The following is a 14597-nucleotide window of genomic DNA, read 5'->3' as shown; positions in this document are numbered from 1 at the left end:
CAGGTATCACCCCTTGAAGCATTGCTTGTTTTGTGGATCTCCACTGAAAATATTAGATCATTGCAAAATTACACAGAGCTTTATAGAAGATTTTTCTTAATGTCATGTGGAACGAGTGGCGGGAAAGGACAGCAGCACAGCAGACGCATTATGATACTGAGTAGCCATCCATATAATCCTGCATGTCCTTTGAATAATATGCTACTTAAGACTTCCCGGTATGTCTATTATACATTACCAGTATTCAAGTAGTCGAGGCACCATTGATATAGATCTGAACAAACACTGTACAGTAAAGCACCTCTTTGTTTACTTGCAACAATGGACGCCTGTTAAACAAACTTCATCCAGTCAATTATTCTTATTTATTTTTTCCTTTTTGCATTGAAATACACAGTTAGTTTGCATATATTTAATAGTTGCTTGAACTAAAGCGTGAGTCATTTGAACACATGTAAACGGATAGATTCAGAATGCCTTATAGGTGTTCAAAGACCTCAAAAATGATTCATCCTTAGCAGAAAGAGTTAAAGCATATAATTGTTCAGTAGTTATATTGTTAAATCTGTATTGTATTTAAAAAAAAAAGTTTGGTTTTTGCAACAAGGAATGCAGTGGAAATTTATAATGCTATTTTCACAAACTCCACATAAACTGCTGGGGAATCTACAGCCTTCCTTATGAGAGAGGGGTGAGGTTGCATTGGTTAAGTATGGATTTTATATTTTCATATTTTTGTTTTATCTAAATGTAGGACTAGTTGAGTATAGTTAATGGATGTGGAAGTTGAGTGGTGCTGGTTAGTCCATTGATTGTGTTCATGGAAGATGTGTCAACTAGCCAGGACTCAATAGCAAAGTCATATAATTTTTCCCAGTTAAAGCCAAGAAATCCCCTTATGCAACCAGATTTACCTTGTGGGAAACTCAATTTCTTCTTAATGGTGAAATTATATGGCTTGGCTGTAGAATCCAGGTGTCAATTAAAGGTGGATCAGATGTGAATTCAAATGATTTGTGTTACAACGTATACCTTTTAGTGCCTAAAGGTAAATTGCCTTGGAATGTTCACAATCTATTGTGTTAAGTGTTTGTACATAATTGTAAATACGTGCGTGGCCTTTTTTGTTAATTTTTATTTTTTTGTCTGTATTTGTTGTCAGGCTCATCCAACATCATGCTCACCTCTCTGTAGTCTTTGTCATGTTTTAAAAGATATGTAAACATTTGACTTGATGCAACAGTTTTCTGCTGAATGCATACTGTCATAGGCAGCTAATCATCACACTGTTCGAATCGCACAGCTCTGATAATGGAAGATAGATGAAACATTGCAATTTTCTTACTAAATGCAGTAATATTGAGATAATTTGATAGATTTATAAAGCACAGGACGTCAAAGCACACTTTGGGAAATGAAAACATTTGTGCTTTCATTCAAATTCCTATCAGATTTGTATTTATTTTTACTATCGGTCAATATGGGAAGAAAAACATGGAATTAGTGCAAAAATAAATCTGCAAGTCGCAAATAAACCCATGCACACCAGAAATACAAGATTTGGATTATAAGTGCTCAGCTGAGAACATTGTAAAATGCACATTAGTATGTCCTATAATGTAAAAGTAAATAAAAAAAGTATAAGTAAAAATGCTGTACCATGAAAGGTTATGCATTCGGGTTATTGTTACTTTATCATTTGAAAGTTACCAACAGAAACTCTCTCTTCACCTAACATGGGGTATGACTGGTTTACATTTGCTTTTTAGCATGTAACACGTTTTACTGTACTGCATTGCCCAAGCTGTTCTAAAACTACATGTTGCAGAAGTTGTATTGAAACTTGATGTCAATGGTGTGCATTATGTGTATTCTGAAGAACCGTTCAGTTGAATGTCTGTGTTCCAAACTAGATCTTTTATATGTATAATATTGTAAATGTTGATTTATCTGCTCTCGACTTAATAGTCTCCATCGATAATATTCATTTACCAACATGTTTATGAAGATATGATGTTTATGTTGAATTTGACTAGGAAATGACTACATTGTCTATAATAATATTAATAAAAAAGAACTCTAATTGTTTATCACCATTGAGGTTTCTTCTTTTTAGCAACATTAGCATTTAGTATTTAAGAAGAAGAATTAAGAATAAAAGCCAAATCCGAAATGGCAGTTAATGAAGAAAGAAGTTTTTTTTTTTTTTTTTTGCAAGCATGCATGCATAGTGTGTAAAGCCTACCCTTTGCAGCTAACCAGCCAAACATTGGACCCCTGTTTCAAAACAATGACAAACTAAACAAAAAAAAACAACATATTTCCATGAACAAGACTTCCTTTAGGTCAATTTAATCCAACACTACTACAGTAATAATGAGCCTCTCGGGTGACCTTTTAGCCTCTGTTTTCCACTGCAGTGGTCTGACCATTATTTTGCAGCTCACTGTCCTGGTGCTGAAACCAGGCCATGTATTAGCCTGAGCCAAAGACGGCTTAAAGAAAAGAAAGAGGTAAGCCCCTGTGTTTCAAGCTTGTCCTTAGAGCTTTGGCTGTAAGAAGCGTCAACATGATAAAGATACACTCTGTGTGAGACCTCTTTCTAGTATTCAAGTTTAGTAAATCTATACTTGATTAGAGACTCAAGACACTAATCTTACTCTGAACTTGATAAGCTAATTAAAGGTCCAGCTAAATATCCTTTTTGAGACAGCTTTGTTTTTGTGTGATAATATCGTGTACAAAAGTAGTTCAGTAACTTTCTGAAAGTGGTGGTTGCATGATATTACCAGTTACTTCCATTGAAAATCAGTTCAAAATATATTTATCTACCACCTTAACCCCAGGGGAGGGTAGTACCCCAGGTGCCCCCCACCAGATGACTTGTGATTAGCTTGTTGTTTATTTTTTATTTCTCATCACATCTGGCAGTTGCAGATCCTGACATGGGCAGTAGGCAGCTACCTAGGGAGTCTTTCTTCTCTTCTATATACTTCATTTTAGGCAGCCTCTATCAAGTTATCTTAATGACGAAATTTCGTAATGCAACTTGATAGTGCGTCCATGTAATGCGCAAGCACAAATCTCTCCACTCGCAACCAGACTTAAGTGTCAGAAACAGTGTTCTCTTATGAATTGGCTCTGCTCTCACTCAGATATTGTCCTTGCATCATTGAAGATCAGAAGGGCTTTTTTAATTCAGGTGATGAGTAGGATTATCCCACTATATGGAAGCAAGCGGATTATAGTCAGCCTTCTCTAGTTATTTATTTTATTATTTAATACTTATTTGAGTTAATTGCTTATTGTAATATGCATTTATTTCATTATTTTATTTTAAGTGCATTTGTATTTTTTTGTTTTGTATATAATTATGCAGTGAAAGCATATCAGCCAGGCCTGGTTCCAGAAATAAATCACTGAAGATGCTTCTGAAATTAGTGAGGGTGCTCTAGTCTTAAGGTGCCTCTATTATGGCATTTTTAAGGTTGCTAATATTGTTTTATGGGTCTCCTAAAATAGGATTACATGCATGCAAGGTCAAAAAACGTGTTAGTTTTCTCAATAAATAGATTTTTACCTCATTTCTAAATGATTCATAAATGACTCATGCGAAGCAGTTCAAAGAATCTGTCTCTCTAAACCCCTCCTTTCCGTGAGCCCTCACTCCTGTGATTGGTCAGATGACGCAGTCCTATGTGATTTGGTCGAGCTGTAGAGAGATTGGTTCTGGATTGGTCTACCATATACAGTGCGGAAACAAAACATCCATTGCCATGACAGGATGACAGCACTGGAAACTTGTCAATATATAGAAAAGATGTTATCGATTGTACCTTACCAATTCGAGCAGGAGTCTGATGATGAAATGGTTGAAGTGGCTGATTGACAAGCATGACTGAAGCAAGACATTTCTCACTGGTAAGTCTCAAGTGTTAAAAAGTTTGTGGTAATTATAAGATGTGATAAAGCAAATTTACCCTAACAGATAAAGCGTCTTCTCGTTACTGTGCGTTCATACCGCCACCAGCGAGAGCGTCAAAGTGGCTTTCATTTTCAAAGTGAGCCGGTGGCAAGCTCCGACAATCAGCGGCGTGGCGCATCTTGGACAGTGCGGGCATCGAGGAAGGTAGGGTCAACTTTATGGTAATGAGCTATGACATGGTTGGGTGCCAACCAGTGGGAGTGCAGAAGTCCTATCACTATGTCAATCACTGTTATGTCGAGAGTGAATCCCACATAAATATGCATGTTATTCCGAAACTTTGCAACTTGTGTGTGGCCGAAAAACAAAAGTTCTGCACTTTGAATGGATTATAGAAACCTTGCAAAGAGCACTCCCTTTATAATTACTAAAAAGCTGTCACTCTGCTCATTGTGATCTCAAAAACTTGTGTTATGACCAATGAATCTCTCTACACTGTGCGATCAATCTATTATTTATATTGTGTATACACTCTGTATGTATAAATGTGTGTGTATAACTTAGCACGTTACAAAAAAGTGTGTGTTGTAGCCTTTAGGTATGAGACAAAACTATGTTTACTGTCATAAGGATGATGAATTTGTTTTCATTTGAGCTTTGAATTCCCTTTAAGTATTTTTCTTCATTAAATATGTACAAGTTCTCATGTGGTAATGTAATTTATTTGATTTTATTTAACCCAAAATGATGAACCTAAATAAACCTTCATAGGTTACAGTGATAAAATGAAGACATGCTCCTACTTAAACCCAAAGGGATCTAAAAGAGGAGAGCAACTGGACCCTGTGGATTTGTCTTACCCGACCTTCAGATCCTAAGAGGATTGAGAACAGACTGTTAACACGAGCCTAATTCGATTGGACCTCTTATGGATTGGATTCTAAAAGCAATCGAAATAGCAGTGAGGCAATTCAGGTATGATGAGGTGATGATGGTGGTGGTCCAGATCACAAGTCTTGTATGTGTTATAAGAAAAGCTAGGTTTGGCTGCTTTATGGCTCTGAAGTGTGTATGGATAGAGTGTCTGAATGTATCCAGTGTGTGGCCTGGAGAATCGATCTGGGTTGTGTTGGTGTCAAATGAATGGAAATCAAGCTCTGATCAGTCTCATGGGAATATGGCCATTAATGCTTCTTCTCCTTGAGTTTTTCCTGAATCTTCTTTGGCTCGTCGAACTGTATCAACCTCAAGATGTCTTTGTTTTCCATGACACCCTGAATGAATTCCCCCTCTCCAATCTTATCTATGAAGACAATAAGACATTGTGAAGAAATATTGATTCCGAGAACACATCATGATTCATTTAGTCTGCAGCAATGAGTTATTACCATCTTCTTTCTTTTTGAAAAAGGTCCAGATTTTGTCAGCTCGCTTTTCTGGTGTGTTCTCATCTTCCGGAAGGTTTTTCTGGTCTTCGACGGGAATCATGTTGAATATTGACTGTTACCGGAAGAATGCAAAATATTACAAAATTTTGTCACTCTTAACATATCACTAATGAATGACATATCGACAACTACTGGCATCAGGCATGCTCAAGTGATTGAGACTTGTATTATGAGGTGGTGTAATCTATCCTGAGCTTCTTGAACCATCTGGTCCAAAGTGTTGGACTAAATATTACTGTACAACTTGAGCAATGAATGCAAACAGACTCATTTAATGATCCCCAAGAACATCAGTCTGACACACTTCCCATACTCAATCAACAGTAAATGCAGGGTGTGCATTAAAATGCCAATTCTGAGTGATACTCACCCGTACGATCTCCTGCACCTCGTTTTTACTGATGGTTCCATTGCCGTCTACGTCATACAGAGCGAATGCCCATTCGAGTTTGCGCAGGGTCTTGCCTGATGAGGTAAGGTGCAGTGCCACAATGTACTCCTTAAAGTCCAAGGTGCCATCGGCATTAGTGTCAAAGCTGCGGAAGACGTGCCGAGCGTAAGCGGTAGGGTCAGCATCTGGAAAGAAACGGGCATAGATGCCCTCGAATTGTTCCTTGGTGATGCGACCAGAGGGACACTCTTTGAGGAAGGTGGCGTACCATGCGCAGAGTTCTTCCTCTGTGTATTTGGTGTTCAGCTTCAGATCATCCAGAATCTCTTTGGACAAAGCACCGCTCTTGGTGTTCCCCATATTCTCAAGCTTTACACGGGTCAAAGGGGCAGATTTGCTGAGTTTGCTTCTGCTTTCACCCACCCTCCTCTCTTGTCTCACGCTCTCTCTGCTTTCAGCGTTTCTTTCTCCGACCTGACAAAGGGATGGCGTTATGTTGAGTGCTGTTGTTGGCCCCTCTTCGGGCTTGGCTCCCCCTGACAACTCCTCTAAGTGCTGAATGGGATTAGGTATATCTCTATTTAAATCCAGACAGGCTTTCTGAAAGATTAGTTGGTTACGTCATACTACTTCTGATGAGTGGCGCATTACGTTGATATGCTCCTTCACAACAGTGTCTTACAATATGAGGATAGCAAACAAAACTCTGCGTGATTGGCGCCACTCAAAGTGTTGGTCTCTATATCTGGGTTGGTGTCCTTTACATTACACTTTTTCCATTAAGACCCACCATCTTATACAACCGTTTGCTGTTACTCTAAGTGGACTAGGTCAAGGGTCTTGAACCGGGGGGCAGTCACGGTCCTGCAGGGGGTCCACCCAATTAATGTTTGATCACAAAATTTTTTTTGACAAAACATGGGTTTAAAACACCATAAATTCAAATTCAAGTATTAGCACCCTGAAACGAAAGCAAGAACACTCTCAGCTAATAAAGTAATATCATTCGTGAAACAGATTGCATTATTGAGACTCTAATCCTGAGAAAGTGAAATGTAACTTTTTACAACATGTTTTTGCAGTGGTGAGAAATGTAGCCAGTCATACTGATGTTTGTTATCTCTAGAACATAATGGACAATCAGAAGTGTCCTTATCTCATTCACAATGACACGACATAAGTTCAGCTAAATATTTAATTGTCCATCTGATTAGTAAAATTAAAATGTATTACTCTGCATATCCATTTAAATAATTTACAACAACTGCAAAACAACAAATTGTGATTTTTATTGTAACATTTTGTTTATGATGCATGAAGTTCCTTAACTTGAAGTTCATGAAGCATGAATTAATCCTTAACTTCATACCAAAATCTTAGTTGGCCAAAAAGTGATTCATCTGTTATGAATCATTAAACTATTGGTGTCCAGGACATCATGAGACCATTGTGAGATTTTTTTTAAGCTTAAAGGGTAAGTTCACCGAAAAATGAAAATGGTGTCATTAATGACTCACCCTTATGTCGTTCCAAACCCGTAAGACCTCCGTTCTTCTTCGGAACACAGTTTAGTGCCACGTTTCCACCGAAATTACCCGGAATATTTATACCAGGAACGTTTTTACCCAGGAACTTTTTTCCCCCCAGACCTGTTGCTTTCTGCGTTTCCACCACGGTGTAAAGTACCGGGAAGATTAGGCAAATAGTCTGGTGACGTAGGTCTGTGCACGTTTCTCAATACTATAGTACACTGATTTTGGACATGCATCCTCGGTAGTTCAGACTTTGTGCATTCGACTCGGGAGTGTGATGTCCGCGACAACGCAAATCCGGTAAATCTGCAAACAGCAGCGCACTTGATAACATCAGTCAGCTGACCATGGTTACTGCAATTTTCCTCTCTGTATATTTACAATAAAACTAAATAGGATATCAAATACCACTGCCTCCTTTCGTTTTCATTTAAACATAATAACAGCTGCAGAAATGTACTTAGTTCAGGGATATGTGTATATACAGTCATTACAATGAAACTAAATATTATATAAATTTGCCTTTTTTTATTTTCATTTTAACATATAGATAAATTGAATACAGACCAAAGACAACCTGTTAGATTTACCCAAAACGAATTATATTTTATGTGTAACCACTAAAGAGACATCAGAGCCAACGGCACACATCAGAAGGTCTAGCTGAGGTGAGGCTGCTCTCGGCGGATAGATGATCACTGAGCTCCCGCTGATCGCGTGGAGTTCACCGTCTCTGAGATCGGCGAAACACATTTTTAAATAGGCGCTGTCTTTATAAATAAACCACAGATTTGAGTTTTAAACAACTATATTCTCGCCTGAAATACTTTTAAAATTACATTTCATGACACAATAACAGTAATATTTTGAAAATGATCCGAATAAATGGTGGTTGAACTCAACCCATGCTGCGTGAACCAATCAGCATGTTTAGCGCACAAGTCCCGCCCCCTAAAGTTCCGGAACTTTGAAAAAGTTCTACTTCGCCAGCAGGGACTTTTTGAGGGGCATTTTTTTTACACGAAACATTATTTAGTTCCTGGTTCCTGCGGTGGAAACACACCAAGTACCAGGCCAAAGTCCCTAGTTCCTGGGTAAAGTTCCTGCGGTGGAAACGCGGCATAATATACTCAGAATAATGTGAGACGATACAGATTAGGCCCCCTAGGCCAGCCAGAGGGAGACAGATAGTGGCTGCCACCAGGAATATCTAAATATTAGGGGTGTAACGGTACGCAAAAATCACGGTTCGGTACGTACCTCGGTTTTAAAGTCACGGTTCGGTTCATTTTCGGTACAGTAAGGGAAAGAAATGCAAAAATTTAACTGCAGGTTGTTTATTACTATAAACTTTTTTTAACAATTTGTTTACACTTTTTTAAAATACTTTTTAATAAAATAAATAATAAAATATAATTTATAATAAAATAAAAAAAGAATAAGAAATAAAATACTGCTGCAAAGTTCTCCACTAAATAAAATACTCTCAGTCTCAAACCAATATCATATAATAAAATATAATGAAAAATATAAATAAATAACTATGATTACAGTGCAGCATTACCAATCCCAGCTTGTAGGCCTGCTCATATTTAAAAAATATATATAACTTTTCCAAAGTGTGAAGTGCAGCATCAACAGTTTCAGTTTTTAGACCTGCTCAGATTTCGTTATTGCGTTGGACCGATCGGAATTAAGGGCAAAGGTCTGTTTAAATGCCGACGGGAGCTGCGTTTGAATTACAATCGTTTTTTTCCTAGTTGTAATGATGCTCACACTCGCGTGATTCCTTTTGAAAACATTAGGCCGGTGACACACTGGCATATTGCACCTGTCAAACATAGTCTATTTTGCCGTCAATATTGTTGACGGTGTCCTTTATCAGTAGGCTTTATATTTATGATCAACATGAAGTATAGATATTGTTGTCGTGAAGAGAAGATCCTGGTCTGTTGGCGGCCTCCCTCTATGTCATATTTCAGCAGTAGCAGCGCGCCAGCGCCGCGTCAGGCATGATTCTGGTGTGTAAAGACACAGAAAATGCGAAGCAACTAACACGCAGCAGAAACGCACACTCACGCCACGCAGCCAGTGTGTCACCAGCCTTTTAGAATCAGCTGCAGGGCGGGATTTGTGCTGAACGCGGAGACTTCCGCCACTTAATATGTTCGTTTGGAAACACGAAAATGTGCCTATGTTCCGCAAACAAAATATTGCATTCGGCATTCGGTATACACGTGCACCGAACCGAAAGCCCTGTACCGAAATGGTCCAGTACGAATACACGTACCGTTACACCCCTACTAAATACAAATAATGGTTTCAATGGATCAGCTGTTTGGGAGAGGTTACCAGTCCTGGAAGAGGAGTGAGACCGACACACCACCCGTGCTGCTGATTCTGTTGCCTATTCACACAGACATACTCACACACACACTCACAGGCACAGGTACTACGAAAAGCGATCACTGCAAATAGTGAGGTGCACGTTACCACTACAAACACTGTGTGCAATGCGCAAAAAGGAGTACTCAAATCCGGCGATCTGCCCACAAAACAGCTTCAACACTCTAATTCTCCGGAGAGGAGAAGGAAGGATTGGTGTTACTATTAAACCTACTGTCTGGATCAGGAATAATCAAAGCTACATGTAAGCATAACCACCATACCACAACATACTACTGGAGCAGCCAATACCTCACCTATTACTGACCCACAAAAAAAAAGAAAAAAAAAGGAGAACCAACCATGTTTAGGCCAGATAAGACGGTCAAACAAAATAAAGAAAACAAAAGGAGGCAAGAGTTACAATTACATTTAAATCTACATGAGGCAAAGCAGCAGTGAGAATCTTTCTAAAAGGGAGAAACAAACAATTAAAATCCATTATGTACAGTAAATATAGCCTAGCCATTAATCAATGATAGGTGATACAGGTACAATAACCAAGATTTCCTTTTACCTCTAGGACTACAACACTCGACATAAACTGAAATGGGACTCCCTGGTTACCTCCCCTGCATACAAACATTCATGAAATCACACACAAGCATAGTTTACATACAAAATAGCCCATCCGGCATCAAGGTCATTGGTTAGTCATATCCCAAGATTTACAGTGAAACATGGTCATATTATAGTCGATCAACTTACTATAAACATACATATACAAACACATTACATAGCGAACACTACTCTATTGCTGTGAGCCATACAGCCATTACACCATATCTGCAGCTAGCAGAGAAGCTGTCTGTACTGTTGTGGAGCAATGCGCTTTGAGTGCCTAGAAAAGCGATATATAAATGTAAGGAATTATTATTATTATATTAATTTGGTTTATTTTAGGATCCATCCTTGGTTCATGATGCAGGGCTAGTGTGAATGGCTGCTCATTTATTCTGTGCTGTCTGCCCTTAGTGGGGTTCAGAGAAGTGAGTTTCCTTTAGTAGTATCAGGGGGCATGACTTTTCTATATTTATGATGCATAGGCATATTGGATTTTGCAACCCTGTCCTAAGTGTCATGTCAATTAGTGTTTGTGTTGTGGTTGTTTTGCTGGGTGGTTGTTGTTTTTAGTCAAGTAAGTGTGTTTATTTTTTTATGAATTAATGAATTTTTTCTGACTCTTTTTCACTCATTTTGCATCACTAACTAATCACTTGCGCATTTCTGTTGCTGTTTCAATTTGCCATCATTCAAATAAGTAAGTTGAGCACAAACTCATAACATGGTTAAGTCAGTATTGCTCAAACAATAAAAAGCAATGCTGAAAGTGCGAAATAGCATCAGCCCTGAAACCCATACTTACAAGTGTATCTCAATGAATAAGAATGTCGTGGAAAAGTTAATTTATTTCAGTAATTCAACTCAACTTGTGAAACTCGTGTATTAAATAAATTCACTGCACACAGACTGAAGTAGTTTAAGTCTTTGGTTCTTTTAGTTGTGATGATTTTGGCTCCTTTTGCTTTAATTACTGCCTCAATTCAGCGTGGCATGGAGGTGATCAGTTTGTGGCACTGCTGAGGTGGTCTGGAAGCACAGGTTTCTTTGATAGTGGCCTTCAGCTCATCTGCATTGTTTGGTCTCTTGTTTCTCATTTTCCTCTTGACAATAGCCCATAGATTCTCTCTGGGGTTCAGGTCTGGTGAGTTTGCTGGCCAGTCAAGCACACCAACACCATGGTCATTTAACCAACTCTTGGTGCTTTTGGCCATGTGAGCAGGTGCCAAATCCTGCTGGAAAATGAAATCAGCATCTTCAAAAAGCTGGTCAGCAGAAAAGAAGCATAAAGTGCTCCAGGAATTCTTGGTAAACGGGTGCAGTGACTTTGGGTTTCAAAAAACACAATGGACCAACACCCCAAATCATCACAGACTGTGGAAACTTAACACTGGACTTCAAGCAACTTGGGCTATGAGCTTCTCCACCCTTCCTCCAGACTCTAGGACCTTGGTTTCCAAATGAAATACAAAACTTGCTATCCTCTGAAAACGTACATACGTACTGGCAACAGTCCATTTCTTCTTCTCTTTAGCCCAGGTAAGACACCTCTGACGTCGTCTGTGGTACAGGAGAGGCTTAACAAGAGGAATATAACAACTGTAGCCAAATTCCTTAACACTTCTGTGTGTGGTGGCTCTTGATGCCTTGACCCCAGCCTCAGTGCTTTCCTTGTGAAGTTTACTCAAATTCTTGAATCCACATTGCTTCACAATCCTCATAAGGCTGCAGTTTTTTGGTTGGTTGTGAGTTTTTTTTCTTCCACACTTTTTCCATCCACTCAACTTTCTGATAACATGCTTGGATACAGCACTATGTGAACAGCCAGCTTCTTTGGCAATGAAATTTTGTGTCTTACCCTCCTTGTGAAGGGGATCAATGATTGTCTTCTGGACAACTGTCAGATCAGAAGTCTTCCCCATGATTGTGTAGCCTAGTGAACCAAACTGAGAAACCATTTTGAAGGCTCGGAAAACCTTTGTAGGTGTTTTGAGTTGATTAGATGATTGATTTGTAAAAACAATATATGAAACCTATTAGAAATTGGTATTCGTAAATCGGTTCATAAAATGCATTTTTTTTATTTTATATTGTTTTCTGAGGTCCACTTGATAATATGTCACATATAACATTTCTGTATAGTTTCTCTGTAACATTAAATAAAAAATGGGAATAGCAAAATAGAATTAGTAAATAATAGAAAATATTGTTTTAAATAGTAGATACAACAGGTAACAACCTTTGGATCGTGTTTGTCCTGATGCGAGTAGTGGTGAGTAAGCTCGTGTGCAGAGGGATTATTTCATCATATCATGTCAGGCAGATCTAATACCCACTTCCTTGACACATCTTAACTGGTTAAACTGCCGTAGCGTCAGTGGGTTAGGAAACTTGCCTTATGTCTGACGCCAAGCACATCCCCATGACTGTTGCACTGCCCAGACCTGGACTGGTCACATCTAGGGCGCACAGGCTCAGCTATGAAACATATTTTTTATCACCTGTCAAGCCTGCAAAAGAGTTTGAAGATAGGGGTTCTTTGAATTTTTGATTATTAAGGGATAACTGCTATTCTTTTTCATATGAGCTCTGCAGCTTGACTTGATAGAGGTCAAATCTGATTTATGTAATCAGTTGTATTCAGTAATTTAACAGGATTATCTAATGCTGACATTGTGATTTCAAAATTACTAAAGAAACATTTTGCATGTTTAACAGACAATGCCTATTTAATTTGTTGTTTTACATCTATAAAACCTAGAATATATCTTCAACATGTTCCCAACACTTATTATGTATTTTAGAGTAGAAGAAACAATACAAAAGGTATTAAGTTTAGCATGGGAGGATATCCAGGTAAGGATTACGTAAAGCAGTTTTATGCTTTAGCTTCCCTTTTCCAGGAAGTTACAGCAAACTACAATCAAGTGGGCAGCGTGATCCTGATTAAAATCTCTCTTCATGTCCTTTATAATTCAAACCCATGCACAGATATTGAAGGATTAGTTCTGAAATGAATGTTTGAAGTTCAACGTACAGTAGAAATTAAACTTGCTCATCACAAAACTAGTTTAGACATGTAAAAATTAAACTAAATCAATTCTGCCGTGGTGTGTGACTAAACAGTTCACTTTCATTTTTCCTCATTGTTCTACTTTATACATTTCTTATTACTTTGATAATTATATTTGGTTGTATCCTTCCTTCATGAGCACATAATTTTAAAGTCAAAATTACAATACTTGCAAAAATTCTATGCAATGCACCTCAAGCATCTAATACAGTATGTAATGAGGCATTATCAAGGCAAGATTCAGCCTGTACCATATTATGTAAGGCAATGACAGAAAAGAGTGATTTCCAGAAACACTTTGTACTTTGTATAGGTGGACTGATAAAATCTGCCTTTAAAAAAAAGTAGGTAGAAGTATTCAAATATTACATTCTATAAAATGATTATTTCTGAGACAAAGCATGAAATATCCAGAAACAGATAAACCTTAGGATTCCATATTACATAAACATCCACCACTGTTCTTTGACATTACAAGCCTTAATCCAGTCTGGCATTTCCTGTTCAACCACACCTGAGAGAGAGAGAGAGAGAGAGAGAGAGAGAGAGAGAGAAAAGTAATTTCCTTCCTTTTCCTATATTTCCAACCTTAATCCTCAACTAGGATGTGTCTTTGTCACCTGTTCATATAAAATGACACTTGAACACATAGTTTAAAATGAAAATTCTGGCTCTGGGAGAAGAGTAAAGCAAAATCTTTACATAAAAAGAATTTCGGTAACACTTTATTTTAAGGACCAATTCTTAATATTAACTAGTTGCTTATATTCTGCCTGGCCATATTATTTATCCCATAATCCTACCCAATCTCTACATTTAACAACTACCTAACTAACAATTAGGAGTTCATTGAGGGAAAAGTCAATTACTGGAATTTCATTGTGTGAAAAAGAACATCATGGGCATTTTGCTAAATATCTCATTTTGTGTTCCATGCAAGACATGAGGGTGAGTAAATAACAACAAATATCTAAGCATTTAATAAAAATGCAATGCTAATCTCTTTATTCTCTTGTGGATAACTTGTGAATTCTCGAATAATAAATATTACATGCAAATTTATAACATAAGCCCTTGTGGGTTTGGTTTAGAGTCCATTTATGCTGACATCTGTCAGAGCTTAAACATTTTTTCCACGCCGTTTGCCTATATTTGTATGAAATATCCTGCATCAGTCATCTAGCTGTAAAATTGGACAGGATTTACTTTATGCGCTACACAT

General features: G+C 37.9%; 1 protein-coding gene across 1 annotated transcript; it reads right to left on the bottom strand.

Moving 5' to 3' along the window:
* Positions 1-4720: 4720 nt before the first annotated feature.
* On the bottom strand, positions 4721-6334 carry LOC132148835 (recoverin-like). The gene is made up of 3 exons (XM_059557570.1): positions 5744-6334; positions 5314-5425; positions 4721-5228 (listed from the first exon to the last, which is right to left on the bottom strand). Exons 1-3 carry the CDS (start codon positions 6122-6124, stop codon positions 5110-5112), a joined length of 612 nt encoding a protein of 203 aa, XP_059413553.1. The 5' UTR covers positions 6125-6334; the 3' UTR covers positions 4721-5109.
* Between the last annotated feature and the right edge of the window lie 8263 nt (positions 6335-14597).

The sequence above is a fragment of the Carassius carassius genome, chromosome 9 (genome assembly GCF_963082965.1).
Source record: "Carassius carassius chromosome 9, fCarCar2.1, whole genome shotgun sequence".
In the NCBI taxonomy this organism is placed as follows: domain Eukaryota; kingdom Metazoa; phylum Chordata; class Actinopteri; order Cypriniformes; family Cyprinidae; genus Carassius; species Carassius carassius.
The sequence above is the reverse complement of the archived record's forward strand: the minus strand, read 5'-3'. Positions and strand labels throughout refer to the sequence as shown.

What these genes read in the sequence shown, in the direction of transcription:
- LOC132148835 (XM_059557570.1), bottom strand. Translation starts at nt 6,124, where the DNA reads ATGGGGAACACCAAGAGCGGTGCTTTGTCCAAAGAGATTCTGGATGAT. An exon ending in AGGTGCAGGAGATCGTACGG is followed by an intron (nt 5,426 to 5,743) that starts GTGAGTATCACT and finishes TTCCGGTAACAG; the next exon opens with TCAATATTCAACATGATTCC. An exon ending in TTTCAAAAAGAAAGAAGATG is followed by an intron (nt 5,229 to 5,313) that starts GTAATAACTCAT and finishes TTGTCTTCATAG; the next exon opens with ATAAGATTGGAGAGGGGGAA.